Genomic DNA, 27,962 nt, shown 5'->3' on the forward strand with positions numbered 1-27,962 from the left:
AGCAACAGTCTTTTGTTAAGATCCTGGAGCCGTTGAAAGTCCTGAATATTCTTCTGGACATCACTACTGGCTGAAGGAAGGAGCCCCAGGCCCAGCTCTGCTGAGATCTTGTCAGTTTGAAAGTCTCCTCCAGCTGCCTGTGCTCCGAGAGATCCTTGGGCTGCTGGGAGCAGACCGGGCTGGTGGTGTGGGGGCACCTCACACTTGTGAATCAGCTCCCAGGGGGTGGAACAGCTCCTCGGGTGTCTTGTCACTTTGGCTCGCTCCCCCCTGCCGGAAGCCGGAAGCAATCTCATCGAAGGTCCTGCCTTTCGTCTCGGGAACTTTGAAGTAGGTGAAGATGAAGAACAGAACCAGGAGCACGGTGAAGATGATGAAGACATAGGGACCACACAGTTGCTGAAAGATACACAGAAACACTCGGTTGGAGACCTGACCCTACATCGGGCCGTAGGACCTTGGATAAGTCACTTTACCTCTGGGCCTTTGATCTGAAAAAGGGAACATCCACCTACAACCCAGGAGCACTGGGATGTTAATGTTAGACTCTGCGGCACCTGGCATGTGATAGGAGCAGGTTCCCACGGCAGAGCAGAACAGAAAATTCAAAGATAAGGAAAGAACCCTGTGTGACTTGGGCTTCTGAGCCTGTTTCCTCCCCAGCATGATTCCCGTAAGAACGGCAGGGACAGCATTTTGCACAGTACTATAGGGTCCTGCATGCAGGAGAGAAACGCTGAGTGTGGGGACTCTGGGAGTTCTCACCTCCACATACTGGAAGCACATGCCCACAATGAAATTTGAGGTCCAGTTGGAGAAGCCAGCGACAGCAATGGCAGCTGGGCGAGGGCCCTGGCTGAAGAGTTCAGCCACAATGAACCATGGGATGGGGCCGGGGCCCACTTCAAAGAAGGCCACGAAGCCAAAGATGGCCACGATGCTCAGGTAGGACATCCAGGGCAGCTGCTCCTGTTGAGGACGAGAGAGGGGAGGAAAGTTAGATTGGGTTGTGCTGGATCCTCAGAAGAAACAAACTGCATAGGCAGCCCAGGGCAGGCCTAAGAGCTCTAGGCTGGAAAGCAGGAGGCCAGGGTTGATCCTGGATTTGCCATGTGACTTAGGTACCCTGTGCCGGGTCTCGGATTCCTCATCTGAACAAAACAGTTTAAGTCCTGCATGGTCTGCCCTCCCAGAATGGTCATGTAGTTGCATGTGGAAGGTGCTAAGAAGAGGTCCCTGAGGTCCCCTGGCTCTGGCTGCGGAGCAGTCTGCTTACAGTAGGAGGATGTGGAAGAACATTCCTGGGGGTGGGTGTTAGAAGGCTTGTAAGGTGCCCTACTCAGGACTGGCACAGAGCAGGCATGTGGTTTTACGTATAATCATTCTCGAGGAGGCTGCAGTAGAAAAGTTATATGGGCTTTGTTCCAGATCCCAGATCCACTGCTCATTGCCTACGTATTGCCAGGCCTCTCGGCCATCACCGCGCTCTCTAAGCCTTGGTTCAGCTGTAAGATGAGTGTATTGGTGCTTTCCTTGCCCAGATGTTGGACAATCAAGTGTTGTGTGTGAAGTGCCTGGGACAGGATTATCACAGAGATTACAGTCACGGGCTTGGGGCCAGCAGACATGAGGTTGATTCCTGGCTTCGTCCTTTATCTGCTACATTACTAACCTCACTGGGGGAGGTTTCCTCACCTGAGAAATGGGAATGTTGACTGAACTACACCTGTGCGTCGTGAGGACTGAGTGAGATGAGGCTTGTTTCCACGCCTCTGTGGTGAGGAGGGCATTACTTTCTAGGGCTGTTCTGAAGATGAATTGAAGATGCAGAGGAAGACTTTGAAAACTTTAGTGTCGGGCAAAGTAGCTCCTGGGGAGAGGGAACTTGAAGTCTGGGGCTGGAGGTGCGGTGGTGAGAAAGCACCAAGCAGCCGGCTGAAGACAGGACGGGAGTGGGATGGACGGAGCCAGCCTAAAGAGGCAGAAGGTCAGGCCCAAGCCCGGGATTGTGAGGGGTGCAGAACCAGGGCGAGGGCAGCCCCCCCACCCCACCTGGCCTCCAGTGCTGCTCGCCAGCCTGGGGCTGAGACAGGCACTTTGGGGTCTGATGCCCACGTGAGCTCCCCCCACCTGCCGCCTCGCCCCCAGAGTGAGGCAACTCACCAGCAGCGCCAGCGCGATGGTCATGAGCACCGCACAGCCTGCCATACCGGCCAGGCCTATGAGGTGCAGGGTCCGCCGGCCAGCTCGTTCCACCACAAACAGCTGTGGGCAGAGAGGATGTCAGTGCAGCCCGCCTGGTGCCCCTCTGAACACACCCCTTCCTCCAGGAGGGTGGCCCCCAGTGCTGGGAAAGCCACGTGGCACTGCAGAGATGGATGCCTCCTCCCTGGGCCTCAGCTCGGGGACTACGTAGGATCTGAGGGAATGAGAGCTGGCCCCCGAGAGCCAGACAGCTGAGCATTCTGGCTGTGGCCTTGGGCCAGCCATTGCACTTCTCTGAGCGTCAGTGTCATCAGCTGTTTGATAGAGTAATGAACTTGACAAGTTGTCGAAGATGAAATGAGAGAGCACTTAGGGAGCCCGTGATGCGTGCCTGGCTCGCAGTAAAGGCTGCTGTTTGGTCATGAGGCCCTGAGGCCCCAAGCTGGACCCCAGCTGCCGACTGGCGGTGAGCAGCGATGCAGAAGACTCACCGACACGACAGTGAAGGCTGTGTTGACGATGCCGGAGCCGATGGTGGCATACACAGGCTGCTGCACCCCCGCCTTCTCGAAGATGCTTGTGGAGTAATAGAAAACCTACGGGACACAGAAGTCGTGGGGCTCGGCCAGGTGCGGTGGCTCTTCCCCGGCCTCTGTCCCAGTGGGGGCAGGACACACGGTCAGTAAAGAATGAAGGGGACACTGCACCAGTGCCCTCATGGGTTTTGGTTCTAAAGGAGAGCTGCTCCTCTGGCAGGGGCTCGTCTGTTGTTTTAAGTGTGGGACCTGTCCACAGCACACACTTGACCGCAGGGTTTGGCTAGGGCCACAGGAAAGGGTGGGTGAGGGCACTCACAGCATTGATGCCAGACAGCTGCTGGGACAGCTGCAGCACCACGGCAATGAGGAGGGGCTGACGGTAGGCGGCCGAGCGGAACAGTTCCAGGATGGTGACCTTCTTCTCCCGCATCATCTGCCGGCTCTCCTCCTTCATCTCCTGCAGGTCGCGGGTCACATCCGAGGTCCCGCGCAGCTTCTTCAGCACTGGGGGGGCCGGAGGGAAGGCGGGGGTGGCTCAGAGCAGGGAGGAGGCCGGGGCCGGGGGGCGGGGAGGGGCAGGGCCCGCCGTACCGCTCTTGGCCCGGTTCTCCTCGTTGCGGTTGATGAGCAGGAAGCGGGGGCTCTCAGGGCAGAAGGGCAGCAGGATGCACTGCAGCAGGGCTGGGATGAAGATGACGCTCAGCAGCAGGGGCCACAGCTCCTGGTTGCCCATGATGGAGTCCAGGCCAAACACCTGGGGGAGGCAGGGCCAGAGCAGTGGCTGTGAGCGCCTTGCCCTGGGCCCACTCGTGGCCCCAATCCACCCAGGGGCCTTCTTCGCCTGCTTTGTGGCAGCTGCTGCTTTCGAGAGAGGGCTCTAGCTCTCAGTCTAGTTCTGCCACTAACGTGAGGCTTAACTTCTCCGAATCTCAGTTTCCTCATCTGTGACAAGGGGGAGGTAGGACCTACCTCATGGCATTAGTGGGGGATAAGATGGCAGGGCTACAGACATGTCTGGCAGGGGGATGGGGGCTGCTACTTTGCCACAGGAGGATTTAGGGATGGGGCAGGGAGAGCCTCGAGAGAGGGGAGTGCATATATATATATACAGGCATCAAGGTGTGGAGGTGTGAGAGAGTCGGCATGTTGAGGAACCAGTGGGCTGCCCTGTGGTTGGATCCCCACGGTGAGAAGAAAGGACGCAAGGCTGAGTGGGCTGGGATGAGAAGGGTCAAGGCCTCTGGACTTGCTCTCCCACCGGGGGGCCCCGGGAGAATGGTGAGCAGTGTTGTTCTCGGGACCTGCGCCTAGGATGTGTCTACGAGGCTGTCCTTTGCAGGGTTGTGGAAGGCCAGGTGAGGAGTTGAATCTGGACACACACCTGAGGCACTGGAGCCATGGGTGGGGGCTTACCTGGGCGATGAGGATGCCGATGACGATGCCCAGCTGGTGCAGGGTACCCAGGGCCCCACGAAGGTCCGTGGGGGACACCTCCCCCACGTACATGGGCACAAAGCCAGTGGTCAGGCCGCAGTACACACCAATGACGAAGCGACCCAGGATCAGCATCTCAAAGGACTTGCCCAGTTTTGAGAAGCCCATGAGCACAGCGGACACAAAGGTCAGCAGGTTCATCATCAGCATTGAATTCCGCCTGGGGGGCAGGACGGGGAGGAGGTCACAGGTCAGGCAGGTCCCTGGACCCCCCTGGAGGCCCCAGGGGCTGGGTCATAGGTAGGCCCTAGGACAGCCAGGGAAGGCCCCCCACCTCCCACTCCCTGGGCAGGGCCAGGACCCCTTCTGCTCACCGGCCAAAACGGTTAACGAAAAGGCCCACAGAGAAGGAGCCAATCATGCCCCCCACGGAGAAGATGGCCACAGAGAGGGACCAGAGCGTGGTCAGTGTGGCGGGCAAGATGCGCTCCTTATAGCGGTGGATCCACGTCTGGTTGTAGAACTCCTCAATCACCTGCAGGAGGAGAAGCAGCCTGATGGGCAAGGCCAGGACCCAGTCATCCTTCTCCCTTGCACTCCCCGCCTCAAAGAGGACCATTTTATCACGGGATGCTAGAGGGGGCCCAGGGGCCCAGCACTAGGTCCAACCCCAAACTCGCTGCTTTCTTACGCCGGGTGCCGCCCCTTTTGTGGGCCTCAGCCACCCACACCACCGAGGGAGAGTGGTGCCAGCTCTCATACCTCCCCCAGGGGTGGTTTCCAGTGCCCTGTAGTTTCAGGCGCTCAACAGGACTTCCTGGGGATGATGGCAAGTGAATAGTGATGGAAGTTCAGGCATAGCAGAGAGGCTCAGAGAGAGAGTGCTTCTTCCCGCATGCCCCTCCCCAATCCCCCTTGCTGGGGAGGAAATACAGCTGGACAGAGGCCCTGCGAGGGAGGGAAGGGCAGGCTCACTTGGCACTCAGGCCTGGTGTGAGCAACTTGCACACAAATGCTTGTGAGACCCACGCTGCCACTTTCTATCCCCCAGGCCCAGCCCCTCCTGGCTGGCCTGGGAGTTCCCCTCTGAAGGACCCATGGCCTCGTCCTCTCTCCCAGGTGCCCAGTTGGGCGGTACAGGGAAAGCTACAGACAAGGAAGCAGTTCCAGGAACTGGAGACACCTGTCCTAGAACAGGCCTCCCGCTAGCCCTGCCCCCACCAAAGGGAGGGCCTGGCTGGCCCAGGCCCAGGAATGTGGCAGGCGGGCAGCACTGGTTCTGCCTGCTCATACTCAACCCCTCCTCTCAGGCGACGCAGATACATGCCCAGTGCCTCGGGACAAGCCAGACCCACCCAGCCACATGCGTAGCCACAGGCCCAACGTACCCAGAAACAGCTTCCTGTGTACACATGCCATCGCACACACGTACTCGCGCTCATGTAATCTGAATATTCTCGGCTTCAGCCAGTCACAAACGTGCATGCCCCTCTTCCCCTCCCCACTTGCAGCTCGAACTCAACTCCACGCACCCATCTGGCACCCCTCCCCACTGCAAGTTTGTGTGCACCAGGCAATATGCAGCCTCTCATACAGTACGATCTCCAATGGCACTGCTCTTGGCCCCCCGTAAAACCCTCCCAAGCTCCAGGGGTCTAGCAGAAGAGGAGGCTGCGGGTAGCCACAACTGCCAAAGGGGGAACCAAGGCCCACAGTCCCAGGAATGCCCACTGAGGTATCTACTTGTCTGTCCCAGGGAAGCTGGACAGCTCAGGGGTGAGGAACCTGGACGCAACCAAGTTCAGACCCAGCTCCACCACTCATCTCCAGTGTGACCGAGGACAAATGATTTCATCTCGAATGACATTAGCAATATCCACTTCATAGTGTTGCGGGGAGTTAATGAAATACCCTTGGCAGTGCTCACACGGTGCTTGGTACCACCACTGAGCTGAGGGACCCCACCACGTCCCGGTACTGACCCAAGGGCAGTGCAGGCCACTGACAAAGGCTAACAGAGCCTGCGTCCCATAATTCAAAGTCAAGCCTCCTGCCAGATATCAGTCCCACCTCCCCACCTCCCAGCATCTCTACCTTTGCCCTATGCACCCTTTCCCCCACTTCCACGGTTACTCCTCCTGGAGGGCCCACCTGCCTTACCACGCTGAAGCCTTTTGAGATCCAGCTCAGAGGATCCCAAGAGTCTGTCCTCCCTGAGGGCAGGGACCCCAGTGGATTCACCCCAGGGCCCGTCCCAGAGCTGCTGCAGGGGTGCCTAGCAAGTGGATGGAGGAGGCAATGAAAGGGCCTTAGGCTTCCCTCCTAGCCGCCCTTGCTTCTGCCATGGGCAGAGAAGGCAGATTTCAACAAAACAAACACAAAGTGCTTGTGTTCTTCACGGGACAAAACCAACCCCAGAGGAGGACTGGCTGGGAACAGTAATGCTCCACTTATCAGGCTCTGCAGAGAGCAAGCTGTCCTGGATAAGGGAACTGCCCAGATAAATGGCCCTCACCCCTTGGAGGGCCCATCATCTGGCTGGAAATCTTTCTCCCTCCTGTGCCTCACACTGCCGCTCTGAGCAACCAGACCTACAAGCAGGGCTCCGGGGCACTGATGTCCTTGGGGCTCTCTGCAGGGGCAAGGAGAGGTGTTTGCCCCAGATGACACTTAATTTTTGCATGCTGTAGTTCTCAGGCTCACCCCCTGCCCCTTGTGTTTCAGATGCTTGTCTCACAGAACTCTCCACATCTCGTTTTAAAATTTGCCAAGTCAGCTAATGGAACTTGTCTGAATTGTACGCAGAGCCAATACGTGTTAGTATTTAGGTAGTAAGTGCTTACTACCTAAATGGGTTTAAGGGTGTGAGGCTGAGGTCTTTAACCCTCTCCTTGGGATCTGGCTGGAGATGTTGAAGAACCATGTGTAAGTGAGGTGTTACCAGATCCTCCCCAGTTAAGTCTCCTGCATGTGGTAACAAGTCAGAGGGGCCAAACCCTGGCCACGGCTAGCTCCTTTATGGCTCCTGAGCCCCTTGCTGCTTAGACCACTTTATGGGGTTGAGGGACGGTGAGCAGCCAGCACCCTCCACCTTGGCCCCAGGCTCATCCTCTTCACCCCCCAGCAGCACTTCCTGGCCAAGCCGAGGTTGCCCGCTGGGTTCCTCCCTCTTGATCTGGTGCTTGAGATTTGTGGGAAGAAGCTAAGCGTGGTTTTCCTTTCCTGCGGGCGGTGTGTGGGCTCTCTGTCCTCTCCCCTCGGGTCCATGCCCTACGTGGGGGGTGAAGCTGGCCCTTGGCCCAGGACAGGCGGTGGGTCCCTGGAGAACAGGAGAAGCCTGCGTGGGGAGAAGTTCTGGGGTCACTTCTTCCACCCAGCCGCCGCCTTGAGCATCATCCAGCAGCGGCTGGGTGCCTGTCATGGAAGAAGAGCCTCCTTACTGCTCTGCTCCTTTAACAGGATCCCACAGGCCCAGTCTCCACAGCGAGCTTCCTGGCAGCCTCCGCAGCCCCGGCTCATGTTTGAGGCGAGGCCTCACACATGCTTCTTCTGAATGCTCTTTCCTCACATTCTGGTTACAAGCCTGGGAGCTACCCTTGATCCTGCCACTGCCCCACATGCAGTCACTCACCAGGTCCTGTCCATAAAATTCTACCTCCTAATCAGTCCTCCTCTCTACTCACGCATCACCTGCCCGAGGTCTGACCTGGATTCTGCTCCGGACTCCTCCCATCCACCGAAGCCAGATTCCCATTCCCACCATTATTCCCTGACTTGGCAGTCGAGCCCTGGACATCGAGTGGACCAGGCTCAGCCCTCCGTTTGTCTCTGCTCCCTTCCCAGCCCATTCCCAACCCCTCTCCCTGCCAAGGGTCGCTGTGAGTGCATGCATGCTGGGGCAGGTCCTGGTCAGCCATGGCATCAGGCTGTTGGAAGTTGAGGGGCTATTAGAGCTCTCTGTCCAAGCATCCCCTCATTGAACCTAGAGGGCAGAGGCTCACTTGACGACACTGTAGGGGCCAGCATGGAGAAGCAGGATGGCCCTGGGCAGCTGCCATCCCTTGGACTGACTGGTCTCCAGTAAAAAGCTATTCCTCATCCCAGCAGTTCTCCTGCGGGTGAGGGTGGGGAGAGGCTTGTGTCATGTCTGTCATCCCCCCTCCCTTCCCTGCCTGGGTAACTGTGGCTGAAGGACCACACGTCTGCCTGTCTAGAGCGGAAGTTCTGACTTCCTCTGTGTCAGGGCAGCGTCTGTAGTGAGGCTCTGGGTGTGAGGCGGAGCCCACTGCCTGGCACATGGAGTAAGCTGTTCCTTGTGTCACTGTTCTCTCAAGAAGAGAAGCCATCTCCTTGAGAGGAACATTAAGGACAGAGTTTTCCATTTTTTTTTTTTTTTTAAACTTATATAACTGTGCCTTGATTTCTTCTTCTTTTTTTAAAATTTATTTATTTATGGCCGTGTTGGGTCTTCGTTTCTGTGCGAGGGCTTTCTTCTAGTTGTGGCAAGCGGGGGCCACTCTTCATCGCGGTGCGCGGGCCCCTCACTGTCGCGGCCTCTTCTGTTGCGGAGCACAGCCTCCAGACGCGCAGGCTCAGTAATTGTGGCTCACGGGCCCAGTTGCTCCGCGGCATGTCGGATCTTCCCAGACCAGGGCGCGAACCCGTGTCCCCTGCATTGGCAGGCAGACTCTCAACCACTGCGCCACCAGGGAAGCCCAGAGTTTTCCATTTTTAAATTACTGCAAGACAAAGCATTAACCTAGGAATTTATAGTACAAGAAAGAACCTGAAGGAACTAGAGGCTTGCCTTGGGGAGTAAAGCTCTATCTTCAGACCGTGCTGGCTGCCCCAGGCCGAGGGACCCAGCAGGTCTGCAGAGCCCCAGGGCACAGACTTCAGCTCAGGGGAAAGAAGAGCTTTCTAGGCGTCAGAGGATGAGATGACCCATGTTACAGGTAGTGAGTCCCCTGTCAGCAGGGAGCATACAAGTCAAAGTTTGGATCAGGGATTGATATAAACAATTTATGTAAAAGGCTAGATAGAAAATATTAGAGTTTGCTGACGACATATGGCCTCTGTTGCTTATTTTTCTTCCCTTCCCTCCCCCAACCACCCTTTTAAACACGTAAAAGCCATTCTTGGCTCATAGGCCACACAAAAACAGGCTGCTAGCTAGATTTGGTCCCCCTGCCAACCCGTGTTCTAGAATTCCAGACCACTGCCAAGAGAAGGGGTATATGTTTTGAAATTTCTGGCTGCTCTCCACATCTTCCCTGGAGAGGCCTGGTCTCCTAGATCAGCTGTCCCCAACCTTTTTGGCACCAGGGGCCGGTTTCGTGGAAGACGGTTTTTCCACGGACCGGGCGTGGCGGTGGGCGTGGTTCAGGCGGTAACGCGAGCGGTGGGGAGCGGCTGATGAACCGTCGCCCAGTACCGGTCCCTGGCCCAGGGGTTGGGGCCCCCTGTTCGAGATCATCCTGAGAGGGAATCAGCTCTCTCTCAACCCTGTCTTCTCTCTCTTAGATATACTGTGGGAATGAAGGGGTTAAACAGCCGCCCAAGCTTTGAGGTCCAGTCGGGAGGAAGTAAGGGCCAGCTTATCCAGTTCAGCCCCTCAGCCTGGCTTTGACCCCTATTTCCTGTTGCCTACCTACCCCTCCCCCACAGCTGGGGCTGCCCCCGCCCCTCAGCCCAGATGGTATGTCTCCATAGCAACTCAGCCACGCCCCAGGGTCAGCTGGGAGTTCGGAGACAGATGCTACAGGTGGGGCTGGACAGATAACTTCTGGGTTCCTCAGGGCCTCTCCCTGGGGCCTGGTGAAGAGGCCCAGGCAGCCAGATGGAGCTAGAAGCTGGGCCCCAACCCCAGAGCAGATGATCGGACCACCCTGGCTGCTTTGGCTGCTTTTCTGGAAGAGCCCTGATATGGCTTCTCTCCAAGCCTTTGCTCTGACCTCCTCACTGGTCCCTGGCCTCTGGGGTCTCCCCTGCAAACAGAAGAATCTTCATTTCCCCTGCTCACAGCTTTTCTTGTCTCCCCACCACCCTCAGGATGAAGTGTCTCTTCCCACCCCACATGGCGACGCCCCCACGCTGCCTGGGCACCCCACACCTCTGCACCTTCCCTTTGCTGCTGCTTCGCCACCTGCCTGGTGAGCTGTTGGTCGCTTTCCAGAGTCATCCCTCCTCTGGAGAGCCTTCATAACCTCCTCTTCATTACTGCAGTGGTTCCCAAACGGGGACAATTTGCTCCCCCCCCCGTGTCTGGAGACATTTTTGGTCATTACACTGGCAGGGGTAGAGGCCAGGGATGCTGCTAAACACCCTGCAATGCATGGGACAGCCTCCGTAATGCCAAGGAACTATCTGGCCACAAATGTCTATGGTGTTGGAAAAAACCCTCCTCTATGGGCCAGGTACCCTCTCCCTCCCCCTCGTGTGCTTACACCAGCCTGTCTGTGTTTCCATCACCGCCCCGGACAGCTAACTATGAGGCACTGTGTGCTCCCTCTAGACTAAACTCCAACAGGGGGACAGTCTGGTTCATCTGGGTCCCAGCACAGGGCTGGAGGCAGAAAGCTTTGTCACTAATTGATAAACAGGCCATGAACCGGAAAGGCTTAAGAGATGACAGAGCTGTGGCAGGGTGTCGTGGTGTAAGAGGCTGTGCAACTGTGTGTGGGAAACTGAGATGTCTGCGCGTGACTCAGCTTGAAGTAAGAGCAGGAGAGAGCAGCAGGGTAGCAGTTGTCGGCATGTAAAAGGGTGTTTCGGTGCCTGTAAGTGTAACTGCCATTTCTTCTGTGGTGGTCAAGGACGCAGACTGGAGCCAGACTCCCTGGATTTAAATCCCAGCTCTGCCACTTACTAGCTGTGTGTCCTTGGTTTAATTGCTTAACATCTCTGTGCCCTAGTTTCTTATAAAACAGGGGTTATAGTGTCTCCCTAATGGGGTTATATTATATGGAACAATTGAATTATTGTTTCTAATGCATTTGGAACAATGCCTGGCACGTGACAAGTGAGCTGTAAGCTGTGAGAGTCCGTATAAGCGGAGATGGGCGAAGGGGAGAGGGGGCCCAGAGCTCTTTGGATCTAGGCAGAGATAAGGAGAGGCTGCCTGGAGCCTGGGCTGGGAAGCCCGTCTTGCCTCCAGTACTTTCACTCACCAAGCAGGTCGTCCTGGGCAGACCTCGCCTGCTCTCTAGACCAAGTTCTTCCTTTGGCAAACAAGGAACGTTGAGCCAGTGGACTGTCAGGCCCCTTCCAGCCCAAGCGGTCTGGTTTCTGAGGATCCCTCAGACATGCCTGACACTGTCCCTTGGCCAGTAACTCATGGTTCCTCAATGGCCTTTAGTCACCTCTGTTGGCAGCTCAGCCATTTGGGGAGGGGAGAGGTAGTTCTCTCCACTCAGTATGATGGTCAGGATGCCCTTGCTCATTTATCTGCTCTCTGTGTGGCTGGACTCCCCTCCTGCCCTGGAGAGGCCGGAGGCCTGGCAGGGATGTCGTCATCAGGCGTGACGTCCATCAGGCCTGGCGTCCATCTGTAACTAAGCCTCTCTCTCCAGGTGACCTTTCCCAGCCTCGGTGCCTCCTTTATGAGGGAGAAGATAACCCCGGCCCTACCCACCTTGTGGGGCTGCTGTGAGGAGGTAACTTATTAGGAGGTGCTTTGTAAACATTTAAGATAATGTTATGATTAATTAACCACTTCCAAGAGGAAGCCCTTTGGGGCCTGTTTTATGGAGGAGACCAAGTTTCTGGTAATTAACAGCAGTACTGGCACCCTCACCTCTAGTGGGGCAAAGTCTCCATTGGCAAGCAGGCCAACGTGGCCAGTGCAGTGCAGTTTCCTAAGGGAAGTGCCTCTAGACAGACAAGGGGGGTCGGCCTGGCTGGTGCGGGCCGTTAGCAATTCCCCATCAGTGGAACACTTCATGCCACCGCATCTCTGCACAAGCCTTTCCTATTGCCTGGGATACCTGCCCCTCCTTCCCTCTGGGACTGATTTGCCCTCGAAGGGCTAGCACAGCTGCTAACTCCTTCGCGAAGCCCTTTCTGTCTCTCCCATCAGCCCTACCTCCAGCATTAGTCATTCCTTTCTCTTCGTTCCCATAGCACCGGGAAGCCCTCCGTTAATAATACTGTGGCTTTTCCCAAGGGGTCTCCCCTCCCCACCCCGCCCCTGCACTCTGGATGGTTGAATCTCTGGAGGGCAGGGACAGGGCCCAGCTCTGACCATGTGTCAGGCAGCTCCCTGAGGGCCAGGGTGAGCCTGCTGCGTTCTCGGCTCTATCCCTCTCCACCATCTAGGGCAGTGCCTGGCACAGTCCACGATGAGTGAAGGTGTTGGCACAATCACTGGGCCGTCCCAGGACAATGGCTTTGGTGCCTCCTGAGGCACGGCCGTTGGCTCTGAGACCTGCTTTCATCTCTTCCTCTAGTGTTGTCCTCTCCCCTCTTCACATGTTAAGTTTATCACGTTTTTTCCCAGTTGGAAAAACTACGGCCAGGCTTATGAGAAGTGTCTGTAAAGTACAAGAGTAAACAGGCGGAGTGCCTGAGCGCGCGCCCCCGGAAATGCCACGCAGGTCTCTCGCCTCAGTCCTCAGAGGCCGGCTGCCCAGGTGACCTTTGGACAGGTGCCCGCAAATGCTCCTATAAATGTTTACCGCTGGGCCCTCTGTGCTGCCCGGAACCGCTGCCCGCTGCCCTGCCCACCTTCCGCTGTAATTCTCACCTTTCGCCTGTTTCTGATTAGATGGGAGGTCCCAAGAATTAGAGAACACTCTGGGTTTGTCCACATCTGCACCCTTGGAAGTGTCTTAGTCCCTTCCGGCCAAATGCAACCCCTTTGCCTCTGCTCCACCACCACCGGCCTCCTGAAGGACCACCCCCACTCCTTATCTTCACCCTCTCCTCCTCTGCTGATTCCTTACAACCCATTTAAAAATGAAGTCTTCAAAAGAAAAAAAAAAAAAAAAAAAAAATGAAGTCTTCGTATTAAAAAAAACCTTAGCCAGACAACCCCTCTGGCGACCACCCTTCTTTCTTCCTTTTCTACCGAGTCCCTTGGAAGGGCTGTCTTTGCTCTCCCCCATCTCCCTTCTCCCTGTTCAACCCACTGCAGGGAGGTCTCTACCCACAGGACTCCACTTGGACAGCCTTTGCCACGGCAGGGTCACCGGAGGGTCTTTTGCCTTCGGCAGTATGGAGCTGATCTGCCCAGGTCAGCCTCCGGAGCACCGGATAGCATCGCTTCACCACGTCCACATCCGAGTGCCTGTTCCTGTGGGCGGGCACTGCTCTAGGGACGAAGGACATGGCCATGGACGCTCATCCTCAGGCGCTTCCATTCTTCCTCTGGCTCAGAAGGGTCTTGTCTCCTGGCGTAGAGATGCCAGCTCTCCTCCTCCTTCCCAGGATCTTCTGTCAGTGGGTGTGCTCTCCAGGGCTTGACCCTTACTTCTCTTTTTACTACTCTGCAGTTCCTCTGGGAGATCCTTCTCTATCACTATGGATACCGGTGACCAACCTATCGGTCTTCTCCCGCTGACTACCCTCCAAAGAAACAGACCCCCGTGTCCAAGTGCTTGTCCGCTGTGTCACCAAACCTCAGTTCCTGCATATCCCATGGCACCTCCCTGCTCCTCCTCCAGACCCCACGTCGCCCAAGCCAGAAACCTAGAAGCCAGTTTTAAACCCCGCTCTCTCATCCTCAGGCTGAACTGATGACCAGCTCCTGCCCATTCTTCCTACTCAGTGTTGGTTTTTCTACCCCTATTACAACAGCAGCCTTCTCACTATTTCCCTGTCTCTAGTTTCACATTCTCAGACCCATCCCACTGCACCAGACGCCTGAATCATTTCCCCAAAATGCAAATCTGATCCTATCTATCCTCTTCGACGGGGCCCTACTGTCCTCATTCTGAAGTCCACACTCCCCAGCTCGGCCTACGCATTGGTGCCCACGTGCCCATTCTCGCCGTGCCATGCCCTGCCAGTGGCTGGAGATTCTGCAGATGAAACTACCGACCACAAGAGCCCTTTGTGGGCAGCTTCTGGCTTACCTCGTCGCCCTTCCTTCTCCCTCCTCCCATTTACCCTAGTGACACACAGACATTCTTTCCTCTGGGCATTTTATCCCCACCTGTGGGCCCCTGCTTACCACAACCCCGTTCTGTTTCTGGAAAACACCTCTATTCTGTTCTTAGAGTCCTAGTTCTGTCACCGTGCGTAACTCGCTATGTGATCACAGTCAAGTGATCACCCCTGACTGTGATCACTGAATCCAGTGCTTCTCATCTTTTGACTGCACATTAGAATCAATTGGGGAGCTTTAAAAATTTGATGCCCAGACAGCATCCCAGACCAATGAGGTCAGATTCTGTAAGTGTCAGGGGACACTTACTGACGTGCAATCAAGTGGAGAACTCAACCTCTCTCTAAGACTGTACACACTTTGCATCTGTAAGGATTCCCAAAGGGAGCCAGCTCCAAGGCACACACCTTGGCAAGATCTGCTCAGAGCACTTAGCGAAAGCAGGGCTTGGAACTGTTTCAAGCATGGGCCCACGGTCGCCATTTCCCACAAGCTTGGAAAAGCCCCGTCACGTCCGCTGCAGCTGAGCATGACTCAGCAGGCCTGGCCGCTCTGGTGACCTGCTCCCCAGCATTGGGCATGGCCCCCACGGCCACCCTCCGCCTATTTGGAGGAGGCCCAGCTCCCCCAGACAGGCCCCAATCCTCGGAAAGCAGCCACACTCACTTCCTGGCCTCACCTGTCTGGACCATGAATGTGGCCTTGACAGGACGGTCCACTCTCATTTTGTCCTGCCCGGGAAGGTACAGACTTTTAAAATGACCAGGTGGCTGGTCCGGAAGACAGCCTGAGGTTGTGTAAACAACAGAGTTTGGCTTCTGACTCCACCATCCCCTAGCTATGTGACCTTGAGCCCATTGGTCATTTCACCTGCCCTGGGCCTCGGTTTTCGGGTGTATAAAATGGAAATCACCGCCCGACCTTATGAATGTACACAACAGGCCTGGCGTAGAGGAGGGACTCGTTACAGTCTCCTTTCCTGCCCCTGTCCTCTTCTCTCCTCCCCAGAGCTGTGGGCTGGCTACGCTGGAGGCACTCACCGGGACCCCTCCCAGTCCCGACACTCAGGTGAACACGTGAGGACAGATCTGGGTTGTGCTGTGGGGGGAAGGGAATAAGCGCACACTTGCACCCCTCCAGTTCCCTAGGGCAAGACGCTGTTTTTGCTTTGCCTGGCCCGGGGCCTCCAGGGAGACAGGCAGTTTCAGCCTAGAATGGGCTCCCTTACAAGGGAGTGTGCTGCGTGTGGATGGGTGAGAGCACGGGCTCGGGGACCACCTGGCAGGGAGGGCGCCAAGGCAGACTGCTGTCGCATACCAGCTCCATCCCTGACTAGCTGGTCATGCTGGGCAGGTTCTGGCCATTCCCCGCACCTGCAGGGTAGGAGTGGGCACAGCTGCCTGCCTGCCTTAGGGCTCGGTGTGAGCAGCAGGTGAGAAAAGCACCACGGAAGCCCTCTGTAGCCCCAGAGGGCCGCACGAATGCAGCATCACTACACCGAACACGGCTTCAATTTTTACAAATGTCTGTGTCGGGTGGGAGGTTGGTCGAGATGACCTATAAAGATCCCATGGTTCTGTGGGCCCCAAGATTCCAAGGCCAAAGCTAAGAGTCTCTAACCCGTTCAGGGCCAGAATATTGGCTGGTAAGGCAGATGGTGAGTTGATGTAAATGACTGCAACGTCCAAGAGGCAGAGTGAGCGTGTGTGTGTGTGTGTGTGTGTGTGTGTGAGTGTGTGTGTGTGATGGGGGCAGGGCTGCACAGCAGAGCCCTCTGGTCTCGAGAAGCCTAGGACGGCACAGCACTCACCTTCTGGGGGGCATTGATGACTCCAGTGTTGTAGCCAAACTGCAGGGAGCCGAGCACTGCCCCTCCCACAGCCAGCATGAGGCGGCCCGTCAGCTTCTGCAGAGAGAAAACCCCACACTGTTAGAGGCACGTCAGGCCCAGGTTACTAGAGGGCAGGGGCTGGGCTGGCAGGTTCCCTTGTTCAGATAGCTTGCCTGACTCCTGGCACCACACCAGCCCTTCTCTGAAGAAACCTGGCCACTTCCCGACCTCAGGTGCCCAAACCAGCCCTGCCAACTTCTAGACACTGGGCTGGCCAGACTCATTCCTGGGGAGAGAGGGTAATTAGGGTCTTCCCCCTCTCTGTAGCCAGGGCTTGGCAGTCTCTGGGGTCTCATTCCCCTGTTGAAGCCATGCCTGGGGTTGAGGTGGCTCCAGACTCTCTGACTGGGAGGCCCAGGAACCAATGCAAGGGGGGCCAAATTACGTGGGAGGAGCGGCATAGATGGGCGAAGTGCCCTGGATTTGGAGCCCAAGATGCTGGCTTCTAATTCCAGCCCATCTGCCTCCTTGCTCTGTGAATTCCAGCAGGTGAGTCCCCTTCCCCACTCCTCCCGGACCGTCTGTTTGCTTGTCTGCAAACCCTCGCCTCCATTCACAGGGCAGATACTGAGGCAGAGACAAGTTCCAGCTCACTCAGGGGTCTGCAGAGAGCCAGGCTGAAGCTCGGGGCAACCATCCCCAGACCACGAGCTTCCCAGGGTTGTCAGGACACAGATGACATAGCAGCCAGGAATGTGCTTTGGAAAAGTACACGACACAAGGCGAGTAAGAGTGCTGGGTCAAGGTGTTTCCAATGGGCAAAGGGCTGGGGGAGAAAAAGGGCAGTGGGATTCTGTCTCCTGGAAGCCAAGGGCCGGAGGCAGCAGGAAGGGAGGAGGCCAGCAGGCAGGAGGGCCCGGGGAGAGCAAGGTGCCTTGCTAGGGAGAGGACTTTTGTTTTCTTTTAAAATGAAGAAGCCAAGATGTATGACAGTTAAGGCAGGCCCTTAACTGACCAAAAGAACGGGGCCTGGGGGGAGAGATGCCAGAGAAATGACGGGCAGGCATTCACCAGGTGCACCACACCGGGCTGGGCACTGGAGGGGAGGGGTGTAGGCACAGATCCTGAGCTGCACCTACCTGTGGAGGGGAGAGCCTCAGCTTGGCGATGGCCTTGGTCTCCCCCCCCCACCCCCACCCCTGGAACCCAGAAGCAGCCCTGACTTCAAGATCCTCACAGATAGCGCTGGGCTTAGCTGTTAATCAGACACATTCCTAGTATGGTCTTTTCATTCTCTAGAAGCCTCAGACCAACGATTGCGAAAGCTAAGGTTCTCACGTCAGAGGCTAAGAGGAAGGTTTCAGCCAGCAGGAGTTCAGAGCCCAGTCCTTGTCAAGGGAGAGCTGGATCCTCCCTTCCCACGGGCTCCTTCCTGGCCAAACTCTGGACATTCACCCTAGACGCTGCGGCTTTCCTCCCAGCGGGCTGCACTCCCTGTAAATCCTGTCTGTCACGGCCCACCCTGCCCAGCACCCCTCAGAGCCTCCCTCTCAACTCCTTAGGGAGCCTTCAGACCCAACGCTGTTGGTTCCGAGTGGGTGGTGAGCACCTGACAGACCTCCTCTGGTGGGCCCGGGCCAAGCCCAACTCCTCGGGTGACCACTGGGATTAAGTAAGAGGATGTCACAAGGAAGGCACGACAGCTGCTGTTGAACCCCCATGTGGGGGCTTTCTGCCTGGTGAGTCACAGGCGTCACGGCTCAGGGTTGGCTTTGAGGTTGGCCATTGTCTGATACTAATGGTATACAAGGTATATATTTTTCTAGTACACACTCGAATAAATATAAAACTAGGATTGCAAACCTATGATTTGAAAAAGTGTGGCATAACTATATAATGGAGTACTTAACAAAGAAAGCTCTTTAGGTACTGATTTGGCATACTCCCCAAGTTATATTAAGTAAAAAGCAAAGCTTCAGAACAGTGTGTTGTATGCTACCTTTTGTGTGGGGGAAAAAAAAAAAAGGCTAGGATGGGGGAGAATATACACATCTACTTCCTTAAAAGAATGCACAAGAAAGGTAACAGTGTACCTTGGGGATCTGGGTGGCAGAGGCAGGGTAGAAGGGAGAATTTTAATTTTATATCCCTTTGTACATTTTTGAATTTTGAACCACATGAATGTATCACCTATTCAAAATATTTTTTACAAGCCCTGTGGTTTCATATTATTTAGAACACAGCAATTTAAATAAAAATAGAAGTGAAAAATGATACAGATGATATGCGGATCTGGTAAAAATCGTGCCCTTGCATGAATGCCCTCGCAGAAGGGGCTCTGCTGGGGGGCAGTACTATTACTACAGCCCTGTCTCCAGTCTGGCTCTGGTGTGCCAGGGGTCTCTGGGCCTCTGAAGTCAGTCTTGGGGCCCTGCTGAGCAGCTGTGCCTCTGAGAGCGGGGGCTGCTGGGAGCCAAGGACAAAGCCCTCTGCTGGACTTTGCCACTTGGCAGGTCAAGGTCAAACTCTGCTTTAGAAAACCTGCCTACCCACCCGCTGGGTTATATCCACATCCACCCAGGCAGGCTGCTGCATCAGGACCTACTAAAAGGCTCAGTGACTCGTGCCCCGGGCCCCGGTCCTGATATCAAGGAAGAGGCATCAGGTCCATTGGGAAGGGGAGGCTAGGTGTGGTCTGAGCTTCAACCGGGGCACTGCGGGAGCCCTGCAGGGACAGACTTGTAATTTTGCCTGGGACAGTCAATCAAAGGTGGGTTCCTGGGAGTTGATACTGGAGCTGGGCCGTGAAGGACATGCAGGGAGTCTGCCAAGTGGAGAAGCGGTGGCAAGACTGCATTCCAGGTAGACAGAACAGTACGTGCAGGGGGAAGAAGGGGGGGCCCTGCAAGGCTGGATCTAACGGGGTGCTCAGTGTGGCTGGATGCTAGATCCAGGGGAGGAGCATGGCCCCCGCTCCTGGGTAGGCAAGCGGCACCCACCACCTCTCGCCCCCACCGCACCCACCGCACCCAGCATGCTCACGACAGGACTTGGAATCAGGAGGCCCAGGCTGAAAAGGCATCGAGCTGCTTCCCTCACCTTGGAGTTGGGATATGTGGTAGCCCTGACTCTGGGTCTCAGTTTCTTCACATAAGAAATGGGGATAAGAGTGCCTTCCCTTAAGGCTTGCTGTCAAGCTCTGCGTCATGGAGCCGGCAGGGTTCACTCGAGAGGTGTTCGCTGAATCAAGGAGGGGTGGGAAGTCCCCATGGCGCCATCTGCCCCCACCAGTCCCATGGCTGGAACTGAAAGGCGGTGGTGAAGTCCATTCACTCAACATGTATATATGTAGGTGCCAAGCTGATGGACTAGTTGGTGATGCCTTAAAGAAGGGGTACAAGCCCCACAGCTCACGGCTTTCTTGTGGAAGCCTTTTATAGGGGTGGAGGAGCAAGGGAGAGTCCAGAATCTGGGAGCACGGCCGCCCATCACCACCCCTGGGGATGGGGCTACCTCCTAGAACATCCCTTGCTGTTCCAGGCCTTTGCCCTTGCTGTGTGCTCTACAGTCTCCAGCTTCTGCTCCAAGCAGTTGGGAATACCCATCTGCTGTCTACCCACCACACTGGGAACTCCTTAAGAATGGCACCTAGGGTGCCCAGAGTAGGGTGCAGCGCTGAATATTTGTACAAAGCAAACGTGTCACTTCTGAAATTAGCTTTTTGGGCAGAACTGGCTCTGCGTGTGTCTGTTCTCTGAGAACAGTGTCCATCCTAACAGATTCGAACTCGGCCATGTAGCAAAGCCACGAGGAGTACTGGAACATCAGCTCTGAGAGCTGGAGACAGCCTAAAAGTCACTCTCCAGGCCCCCACCCCAACCCACAGGGCTGTGGAGGAAAGACCTCTGACCCGAGTTCAAATCCTGATTCTCCTAGGGGTGCCCCAGGCTTCACAATTCAGCAAGTGCTTGGGCTCAGGGTCCTGCACGAGGAGGCTCTCACGCCCTCACCCCTCACCACCCCATCCCAATTCTGGGGGTCCTGAGGCCCACTTAGAGCTCTCCTTCTCCCAGGAAGCCACTGATGAGGTGTTGGCTTCAGAACCTCTCCTCCCACACACGGGGATGCCGGGTGGCCTAGCCAGGTCATGTAACTTGCCAAGCACCGTGCGTGGCCTTTCGACCTGCGTCCGCGGGCCGGGCCTCTCCCTGGCACGCACTCCAGCTCCGGGCTCTCCCAGTCAGTACTGGCGGAGGGAGGGCATGTGGCCACGCCAATTCAGAGGTAGGTCACTCCCAACGGGAGGAGGGTCCGGGAGGAGGGTCCTGGAGGCGGGATGAGCCAGATGTCACTCACATCCTTTCCTCCTCCCACAGATCCTGAGTAGCCCTGGGTGCACTGGAGCATGGGACAAGGACCTTGTAACTGCGTGGTCCCCAGTTCTAAGCAGGGTGGAGCAGGGGTTTATGGGATCCGTGACAGCTCCCTTTTTATTTATTTATTTATTTATTTTTTACTTTAATTTTCTAAGATTTCATTTGAACAAAATTCCGGGAGATGAAAAAAGAAGCCCAAGAAACTGCAGAATTGCTGTAATACCCTCATGCGATTGATGGGGAGCCTAAGGTCAGAGGGTAGGGGCCCAGGATACTCGGCAAACAAAAGCCAATTCTGGGACTTGAGTTCTTTGGATTCCTGGACAAGGCGTTTTACCCTCTGAACTCTTCCAGCCTGTCAGGTCTTTTCAAGAAGAAGAGTAATAACCATGTGAAGCCTGACCTTCAGGTGACCTCAGGCATTTACTCCTCTCAGCCATCTTCTTCAAGTCCTCCAGTGATGTCAGGACTTCTGCATGGCTGAGCCTCCCCTGCACCCCGCAGTGGCCCTGGAGGCAGAAGGTGCTCATCAGTCTTCAAAAGCAGAGAGGAGAGGAAGCTGCCGCTTTTATCAGCACCAGCAGCACCGGGCAGGCCCTAGGCAACGTGCCAGGGGCTGCATCCACATCCTGATTTAACCACCATCACCAGGCTCTGGGGGAGAGATGGCTCCCACTTCACGGATGAGAAAACGGGAGACTCAGAGAGGAAAAGGCGGATGATCAGGAGGCCTTCGGCTGCTGGAAGCTTCAAACTGAGGGGTCTCTGCTGCCAAACCCTTCCTGCTCACGTCCTCCCCCTGCTTCCGGGTACTGGTCCCCAAAGGAAGCAAGGTTTCTATCTGCTCCTTCCTTCCTATGTAGGTCAAATTCCATTCCAGCAACTCGCTGGGCCTTGCCCAGTTTGAGCCAGGACAGCCCAGGCCCAAGCTCAGAAACCTCTCGGTCACTTGGGTAGATTTTGCTTTAAGCCCAGGTTGGTCAACTATGGTCCGTGGCCAAATCCAGCCTGCCAGCTAAGAATGGGTTTTACATTTTTAAGTGACTGGGAAAAAAAAAAAAGGGAGACTAATATACTGTGATACATGAAAATTGTATTAAATTCAAATTTCAGGGGAGTTCCCTGGCAGTCCAGTGGTTAGGACTCAGTGCTTTCACTGCCGTGGGCCTGAGGTTCAATCCCTGGTTGGGGAACTAAGACCCCACAAGCCGTGTGGCTCGGCCAAAAAAAAAAAAAAAAATTCAAATTTCAGTTACCATTAATAACATTTGATTGGAACACAGCCATACTTGTTTGTGAAGACTATATTGTTTATGGCTGCCTTTGTGCTACAACAGCAGACCATATGGCCCACAGAGCTGATGATATTTACTTACAATTTAGCCCATTACAGAAAAAATTTGCCCATCTCTGCACTCCCAGGTGCTCTGAATTGCCAAGTGCAAACCCAACACATGAGCTGCACAGGACTTTTCAAAGCCTTCCAGGCAAAACCAAATCATCTTCCAAAAAGGTGTTAAATGCAAACAAATGACTCCCTGAGTCAGCACCCGGGCATCTGGAGAAGCTGACACCCCAGAGAGGTACCCATTCAGTGGAGAGGTGGGCACCAATTTGACTATGATAAGAGTAATTTGATAAGACCATGGGAATATGTAAAGGTCCCCAACACTCTCAGCAGACAAGTTGAAGTACCCCACTTGTGTGACCTTGAAAAATCCTCTTCCCCTAAGACCTCCTGTTCTCCATAAGAGAGGTTTCCTAAGAATAAGAAATTATATTACTAAGGAAAGACAATACCTGAGTGCATGTTCCCAACACTATTCTAGTCAATGGGGATTCAGCAATAAACTCAACTGAATCCCTGCTTCATGGAACTTGATATTTTAGTTGGGGGCCGGCAGCGGGGGGTAGGTTGGAAGGGTAGAAAATAAATACCTAAAATACATCAGGTGGTGAGTGGTATGAAGAAAGAAAGTGATGAGGACAATCACTTAATTCTTAATCACGGTGGGACATCTTGTAATGGAATATTATGCAGCTATTGGAAAGAATGCAACACATCTGTATGTACTTGATATGAAAAGAGTGCCAGGTAAAAAAGCAAAGTACTAAACAACGTATAGAATGTACATTTTGTGTAAGGAAGGAGGAGATAATGAACTTGTATAATGGCACTTCCTCATATGTGCAGAGAGAAACGCTGCAAGTATTGGTAGGTGACCAGGATGGGCTGCACTGGGCTGCACAGAACTATGTAGAAAGTGTGATCCAATTACACTAAATTCCATTTACAGGCACACATATACACATGCACAAAAAGAGGTCTGTGAGGGTAAACACCAAACCATTGCAACTGGGAGAAGATGTTTACTCTCTTACTTTGCATGCTTCTCTATAGTTGGCTCCATTACAGTACTTCTGTAATTAAAAAAAAAACAACCCTGCAACCTGACCTAGAGAGGTAGGTATTATCCCTGTTACAGTTGAGGAAATTAGCTCCAACAGGAGCTGTGGCTGGTCTGAGGTCAAATGGTAGAGCTGTTTCTGGTGGAGCCCTTTCCTCCTCACTCCCCAGTGCCAAAATAGTGGGGGTGAACTCTGGGCTAGGCGCTCTGGGCAGATGGCCTGTCCAGCAGAGGCCTCAGTAGCCAAAGGCTTGATATGCTGGGGTCTGGCGACAGCTCTCTCCCCTTCCAGGGTACCAAGGCCCTGGGGAGGCAAAAGTCAGCAAGGTGGTGGTGCTGACGTCTTAGAAAGGGTGAACACTGCCCTCATTCTGCACGAGTTCAAGGTCTGGGAGCCCTGCTCCGTTACTGCAAAACCCCAATGTTTACGCATTAGCTATTGAGCTACTCCCTCCCTGGCCTGGAGGCTGGATGGCAGAGCCCTAGGCTCCACTCCATGCCTCCCACGGAGGAGGCCGGTAACAACCGGAGGTTTGTTTTGGTGACCAGGCCTAGACACAGCCTCTCTGAGCCCGTAGGTCCAACCAGGAACCTTCTCAACCTCTACCATTCCGGGACGCAGGTTACCAAACTGAGCGGCTTTGTCACCTCCCTGCCCAGGAGTGAGGTGGGGGAGGGGTGAGGTTGCAGGTCCCAAGCCAATGCTGCACACCTCCCCTTTGTCCCAGGCCTCCCCAGCTCTGCCAGCTAGGGTGGGAGGGGGAGAGAACTGGATGCCTGTACCCTTGGAGCTGGAGCAGAGCTCTAGGCCCTGACATCCTGTGCCAGGAGGCACTGGGTAAAGCTGAGCTCCTTGAAGTCACAAGCTGATTACAGGGGGATTGGGGGTTGACCCAGCTCCAGGCCAGGTAGGGTTGGTCCCGGAATGGCTCAGCATGGGACAGGGATCATCATGGAGATGTTTACGATGTCCGTACACCCAAACTGGACGTGCAAAGGGTCCTTCCACTGAAAATAGCCGCCACCCTGCTTGAGGGCACTGGGCAGTCTCGCCACAACCACCATGTGGAGTGAACCTCCATTTTACAGGGAAGAAAACCGAGGCTCTGAGGAAGGCCACTTCCCCAAGGTCATAGTTTTATGAGGATGTGTTTTGTTTCCATTCACAGAAGGCTTTCAGTCGTCAAATTATATCTAATCCAACTATTAGACTGCACCCAGAAAGAGGTTGGAAAGTCTGGGAGTCTGGGAACTCCTACTCATTTGGGGTGAGTGGAAGGTGGCACATAGGACAGGGGTGTGCAGAAAAGAACATGTTTTTTTAAAAAATACTGAAGAACATCTCAAATTTTTTGTGACAGCCTTACCTTGGCTAAGCCTTTTTCCTTCTCTGGCCTCAGTTTCCTATTTGTCAAACAGAGGGCTGGGCCATGCACGGGAAGGTCCCTTCCTGCTGGGGACTTTTCCTTTATCCTCTTATGCCATCCTAGAAAGGCTGGCAGGTGTTTTGTGGTGGGAGGCTAGTATGTGACCTTGGAAAAGTCATTTTCCATTGGACTGTGACATCATCATGACTTGTTATCACCCTCACAGGGGAGGCAGGGCAGCCACATCGGTTGACCCATCTCTGGGCCTGGCACTGTCACCCACGGGCTACTCTGCAAACCAGCTTCCTGACAAAACCCCTACTGGAGAACTAGCCAGCGGGAACTTTAATGATTTACCCAAGCAAGCGATACAGCCCGAGCATCCTGGGACTCCCCAAAAGCTCACGTTGCCCGAATGCCAGACTTCTGGACAGAGGCTGCAACCCAGGTAGCAGGTCACCTGGGGCCCAGGTAGGTGCAATGCATCCTGGGAATCCAGAGAAACAAGGGATATCCATGGAGCATCCATGGGGACAGACAGACACATTTATTTCTGAATTCTTACAGACACTCTAATGACGAAAATGACATCATTCTGCAGACGTGGCAACTGAGCTAAGCTGGAATTCAAAACCACAAATGCAGGACTTCAAAAGCCTATGCTCTTCCGTACCACTGAGGGGCTGAGGAACCCCACGGGTTTCTCATTTCTCCTTTGTCTGGAGGGCGGAGCGGCAGAGTCCTGGGGCACCACTGGGGCGCCAGGAGGGACTAGTTGGGAGTTCTTCACAAAGGGCTGGGTGCGACATCTGGGGGCAGGGCTCACCCTCATCTGCTGCCCAGGACGGAGCATGAGCAAAGCGCTGGCTGGGACAGGAGGGTCTTCAACCTGTCTCCTCCCTACTTCCTACTCAGTTAAAGTCAGCACAGTGAGCCGCAGAGGAGCACGACAGAACGCAGGAAAGTCAGCTGAGTCAACTGAGAACATGAGGAGGAACATAGCCGAAGGAACTTCAGAACTAGACACACCTGGTTTTAAGACCTTGGGCAAGTGATATAACTTCTCCAGGCCTCAGTTTAACCTCTTGCACAAAAGGGCTGGGCTTGCTGAGTGAATCAGCAGCTCCAAAGGGAAGGGCTTTTTTCTAGAATGTATACAGGATGATTCATAGAAAGTTTAGCAAAAAAATAAAATAAAATAAAAAATAAAAATTTTTACTATAACTGTTATCTGTATTTGTCTTTTGAAATTTCTACTTTATGTAGACATATAATCTATTATTATAACAGTGCACATACATGAATTTATAAATACAGGTAAACCACTGGGAAGGAGGTGCTCCAAAATTATTTATTGATGGAGCCGGCAATCAAAAGTTTGGAGGGTACTGCATGAAAAACACCTACCTGCTACAGAAATGGCTGGCACATGGGCACCCTGGAAGTTAGGCAAACTCTCTCCCCTCAGCTCAAAATTCAAGAAAGTCTGTGGTGAAAAGGGATAGTGTAGACTGAAAGCCCTTTCTGATTGGCCTGGGTTCAAATCCAGTTCAGCCACTTACTAGCTGTGTGACTTCAGGTAAGTTACTTCCCTTCTCCGAGCTCTAGGCCCCTGAACCAGCAGAGCTATATATGGAGGGTCAGTGACACTGAAAAGCATTTGAGCCCAGAGCCTAGTGAACTACAAGTGACTGTTGACTTTCTCCTCCACTTTTCTGTCTCCTCTCAGAATATTCACTTATCCACTCAACAGATGAACACCCAGGTCCTGCATCACATGCTGAACAGACATTTCTTACCCTTGAAGGAGTGAAAAAAGTTTTCCCTCTCTTACAGACAGTGAAACTGAGGCCCAGAGAGGTTAAGTGACCTGCCAGAGCCCTGAGGTAACACAGCAAATGTTTAAGCTTTGCAGTGGCAACGTTCTTACCACTAGCTAAAATAGCTTCTCATCTTATTTTTATTTTGTTATATCCCAGCATAATGGCTCACCTATGACTGTCAGGAAATTTGTTCTGGGCTCAGGGTCTCCCTTCAGGCCAGGGCGGGGTGGTGAAGCAAGTTGTTTGGATTCATCAGGCATAAAGGAGCCTTTTCCCGCTGAGGGTACAGCCTGGCGTCACTGTCACGCACCTCTCCACCCAGCCAAGACCTTGCTCAGTTCCACCGGACACCTCCACAGCCCATAGAAAGGGCAGTGCAGAGTTCAGCGCTAACCCCCCATGCCAGGTGGAAAAACGGACATCCTCGTGCCTTCCCTGCCGAATGTCAAAGAAAAAAGTCACTTGAAAATATTCTATAGAAAGGGGAGGAAGGGAGGGAGGAAAGAAACAATACCCTACAACACACAAGGTGGGGCCCAATAAATATTTGTTGGAAAGGAACCGTTCTGGGAAACTCACAAAGATCCCCTGTAGGACAAGCCCGTTTACAGATGAAAAAAAGAGATCGTATCTAGGCAGTTGTTTGCTCCCGGGGGAAGGAAGAGTCCTCATCTATTCAGTCCCGCGTCCCTCAGCTCCCTGGCCCGCGCTACTCCCACTCCACTCCAGCCAGGGGCCCCTTCCCGACCCTCCGCCCCCCCGGAATCGCGGCGGCGGCCCCTGGGGTCCTCTCTCCGTCAGGCCCTCACCAGCTCCGCCCGAGCAGGGAAACGTGCCACCTCAGAGCACATCTCCCCGGGTCTTGGCGAAAGCTCTGGGGCCTGCACTACGCGGAAAGAAGGGCCTCGGAAGTAGGCTTTTCGCCTCAACCCTGTAGTCAGGCACCCTGGGGTTGGAGCCCGGGCCTTAAGAGAGTGCCCTCCGCCTTGGAGCCCCGGAGGACCGGCGCGGGGACTGCGCGAGGCCGCGGAAAACGCCCAAAACCAGGCCGCGCGCCCAGTGTGGCGCCCAGGAAAAGGGAGCATCTGTTCCGAGCCGGCCGAGCGGGGGCGGGTCCCTCCTCCTCAGAGCGCCCGGGCCGGGGCCCGGCCGGGGGCTCGGCCGGCTCAGCCAATGGGCGCCGCGCTCGGGCCCCCTCCCCCGCCCCGGGAGAAGTCGGAGCTGGGCCGCTGCTGAGGAGATCGTGAGCGACGTGCCGCGCCCGGGCCCTGGGTCCCCCGGCCCTGCGGGGCCGCGTGGACGGCGCGGCGCCCCCGGAAGGAAGCCAGCTACTCAGTGCGGGCGCCAACAACGCACGCGGCGCCCATGCGCCGGCCAGATCCCGACCCCATCCCCGCCCGCGTCCCCGGCAGCGGCAGGGCGCTGCGCTCCAGGCCCGCGCAAAGCATGGCTCTGAGAGGCGCGCCGCCGACCCCGGGCGCACAGAGCGTCCGGGCCGCCGGGGAGGCCCGGGGAGGCCTAGGCCGGCGGACGGGTGACCGGGGGTCCGCGCCTTTGTTCCAGGCGGGGAGGGCCCGCGGGCGCGCGACTCACCTTGCTGCTGGGCTCCATGGCCGCGCTGTGCCGGTGGCTCTGGCAGCGCCGGGTGCGCGGGCGGCGACGGGCGGGCGGGCTGCACTCTGCGGATCAGGCTCCGGCTCCGGTCCCGAGACTCCGACTCCGACTCTGACTCCGACTCTGGTCGCTTGGCCTCCCGCTCCCTAGCGAGCTAGCTCCTGGGACCTGCGGCCCACGATCTGAACGCTCGCCGGGGTTACCTCTGAGCGCTGGGACGTTCGCGTTTATAGGACCCCAGCCATTGGCTGGCGCGGCTG

At 55.2% G+C, this 27,962-nt stretch overlaps 2 protein-coding genes across 13 annotated transcripts in view; one reads left to right on the forward strand and one right to left on the reverse strand.

The window, feature by feature from the left end:
• Positions 1-25,440, forward strand: part of ZNF691 (zinc finger protein 691) — an 80,121-nt gene extending 54,681 nt beyond the window's left edge. For 3 of the 12 annotated variants that reach the window (XR_011073502.1, XR_011073509.1, XR_011073506.1), the window contains 3 exons: positions 20,646-21,323; positions 24,068-24,166; positions 24,492-25,440. The gene's annotated coding sequence lies outside the window, so the exon portion shown is untranslated. Of the gene's footprint in view, positions 1-10,229; positions 10,355-11,749; positions 11,834-13,669; positions 13,956-20,645; positions 22,305-24,067; positions 24,167-24,491 lie in introns of those variants that run through there. The other 9 variants (XR_011073508.1, XR_011073513.1, XR_011073504.1 and 6 more) reach the window with 8 other exon arrangements.
• On the reverse strand, positions 16-27,937 carry SLC2A1 (solute carrier family 2 member 1). Its single transcript, XM_068539675.1, has 10 exons — positions 27,682-27,937; positions 16,094-16,189; positions 4,553-4,713; positions 4,158-4,398; positions 3,336-3,498; positions 3,061-3,248; positions 2,697-2,801; positions 2,164-2,265; positions 766-969; positions 16-399 (listed from the first exon to the last, which is right to left on the reverse strand). The coding sequence occupies exons 1-10, from the start codon at positions 27,697-27,699 to the stop codon at positions 199-201; spliced, it is 1,479 nt and encodes a 492-aa protein (XP_068395776.1). The 5' UTR covers positions 27,700-27,937; the 3' UTR covers positions 16-198.
• Between the last annotated feature and the right edge of the window lie 25 nt (positions 27,938-27,962).

The sequence above is a fragment of the Eschrichtius robustus genome, chromosome 3, assembly GCF_028021215.1.
Source record: "Eschrichtius robustus isolate mEscRob2 chromosome 3, mEscRob2.pri, whole genome shotgun sequence".
Lineage (NCBI taxonomy): Eukaryota > Metazoa > Chordata > Mammalia > Artiodactyla > Eschrichtiidae > Eschrichtius > Eschrichtius robustus.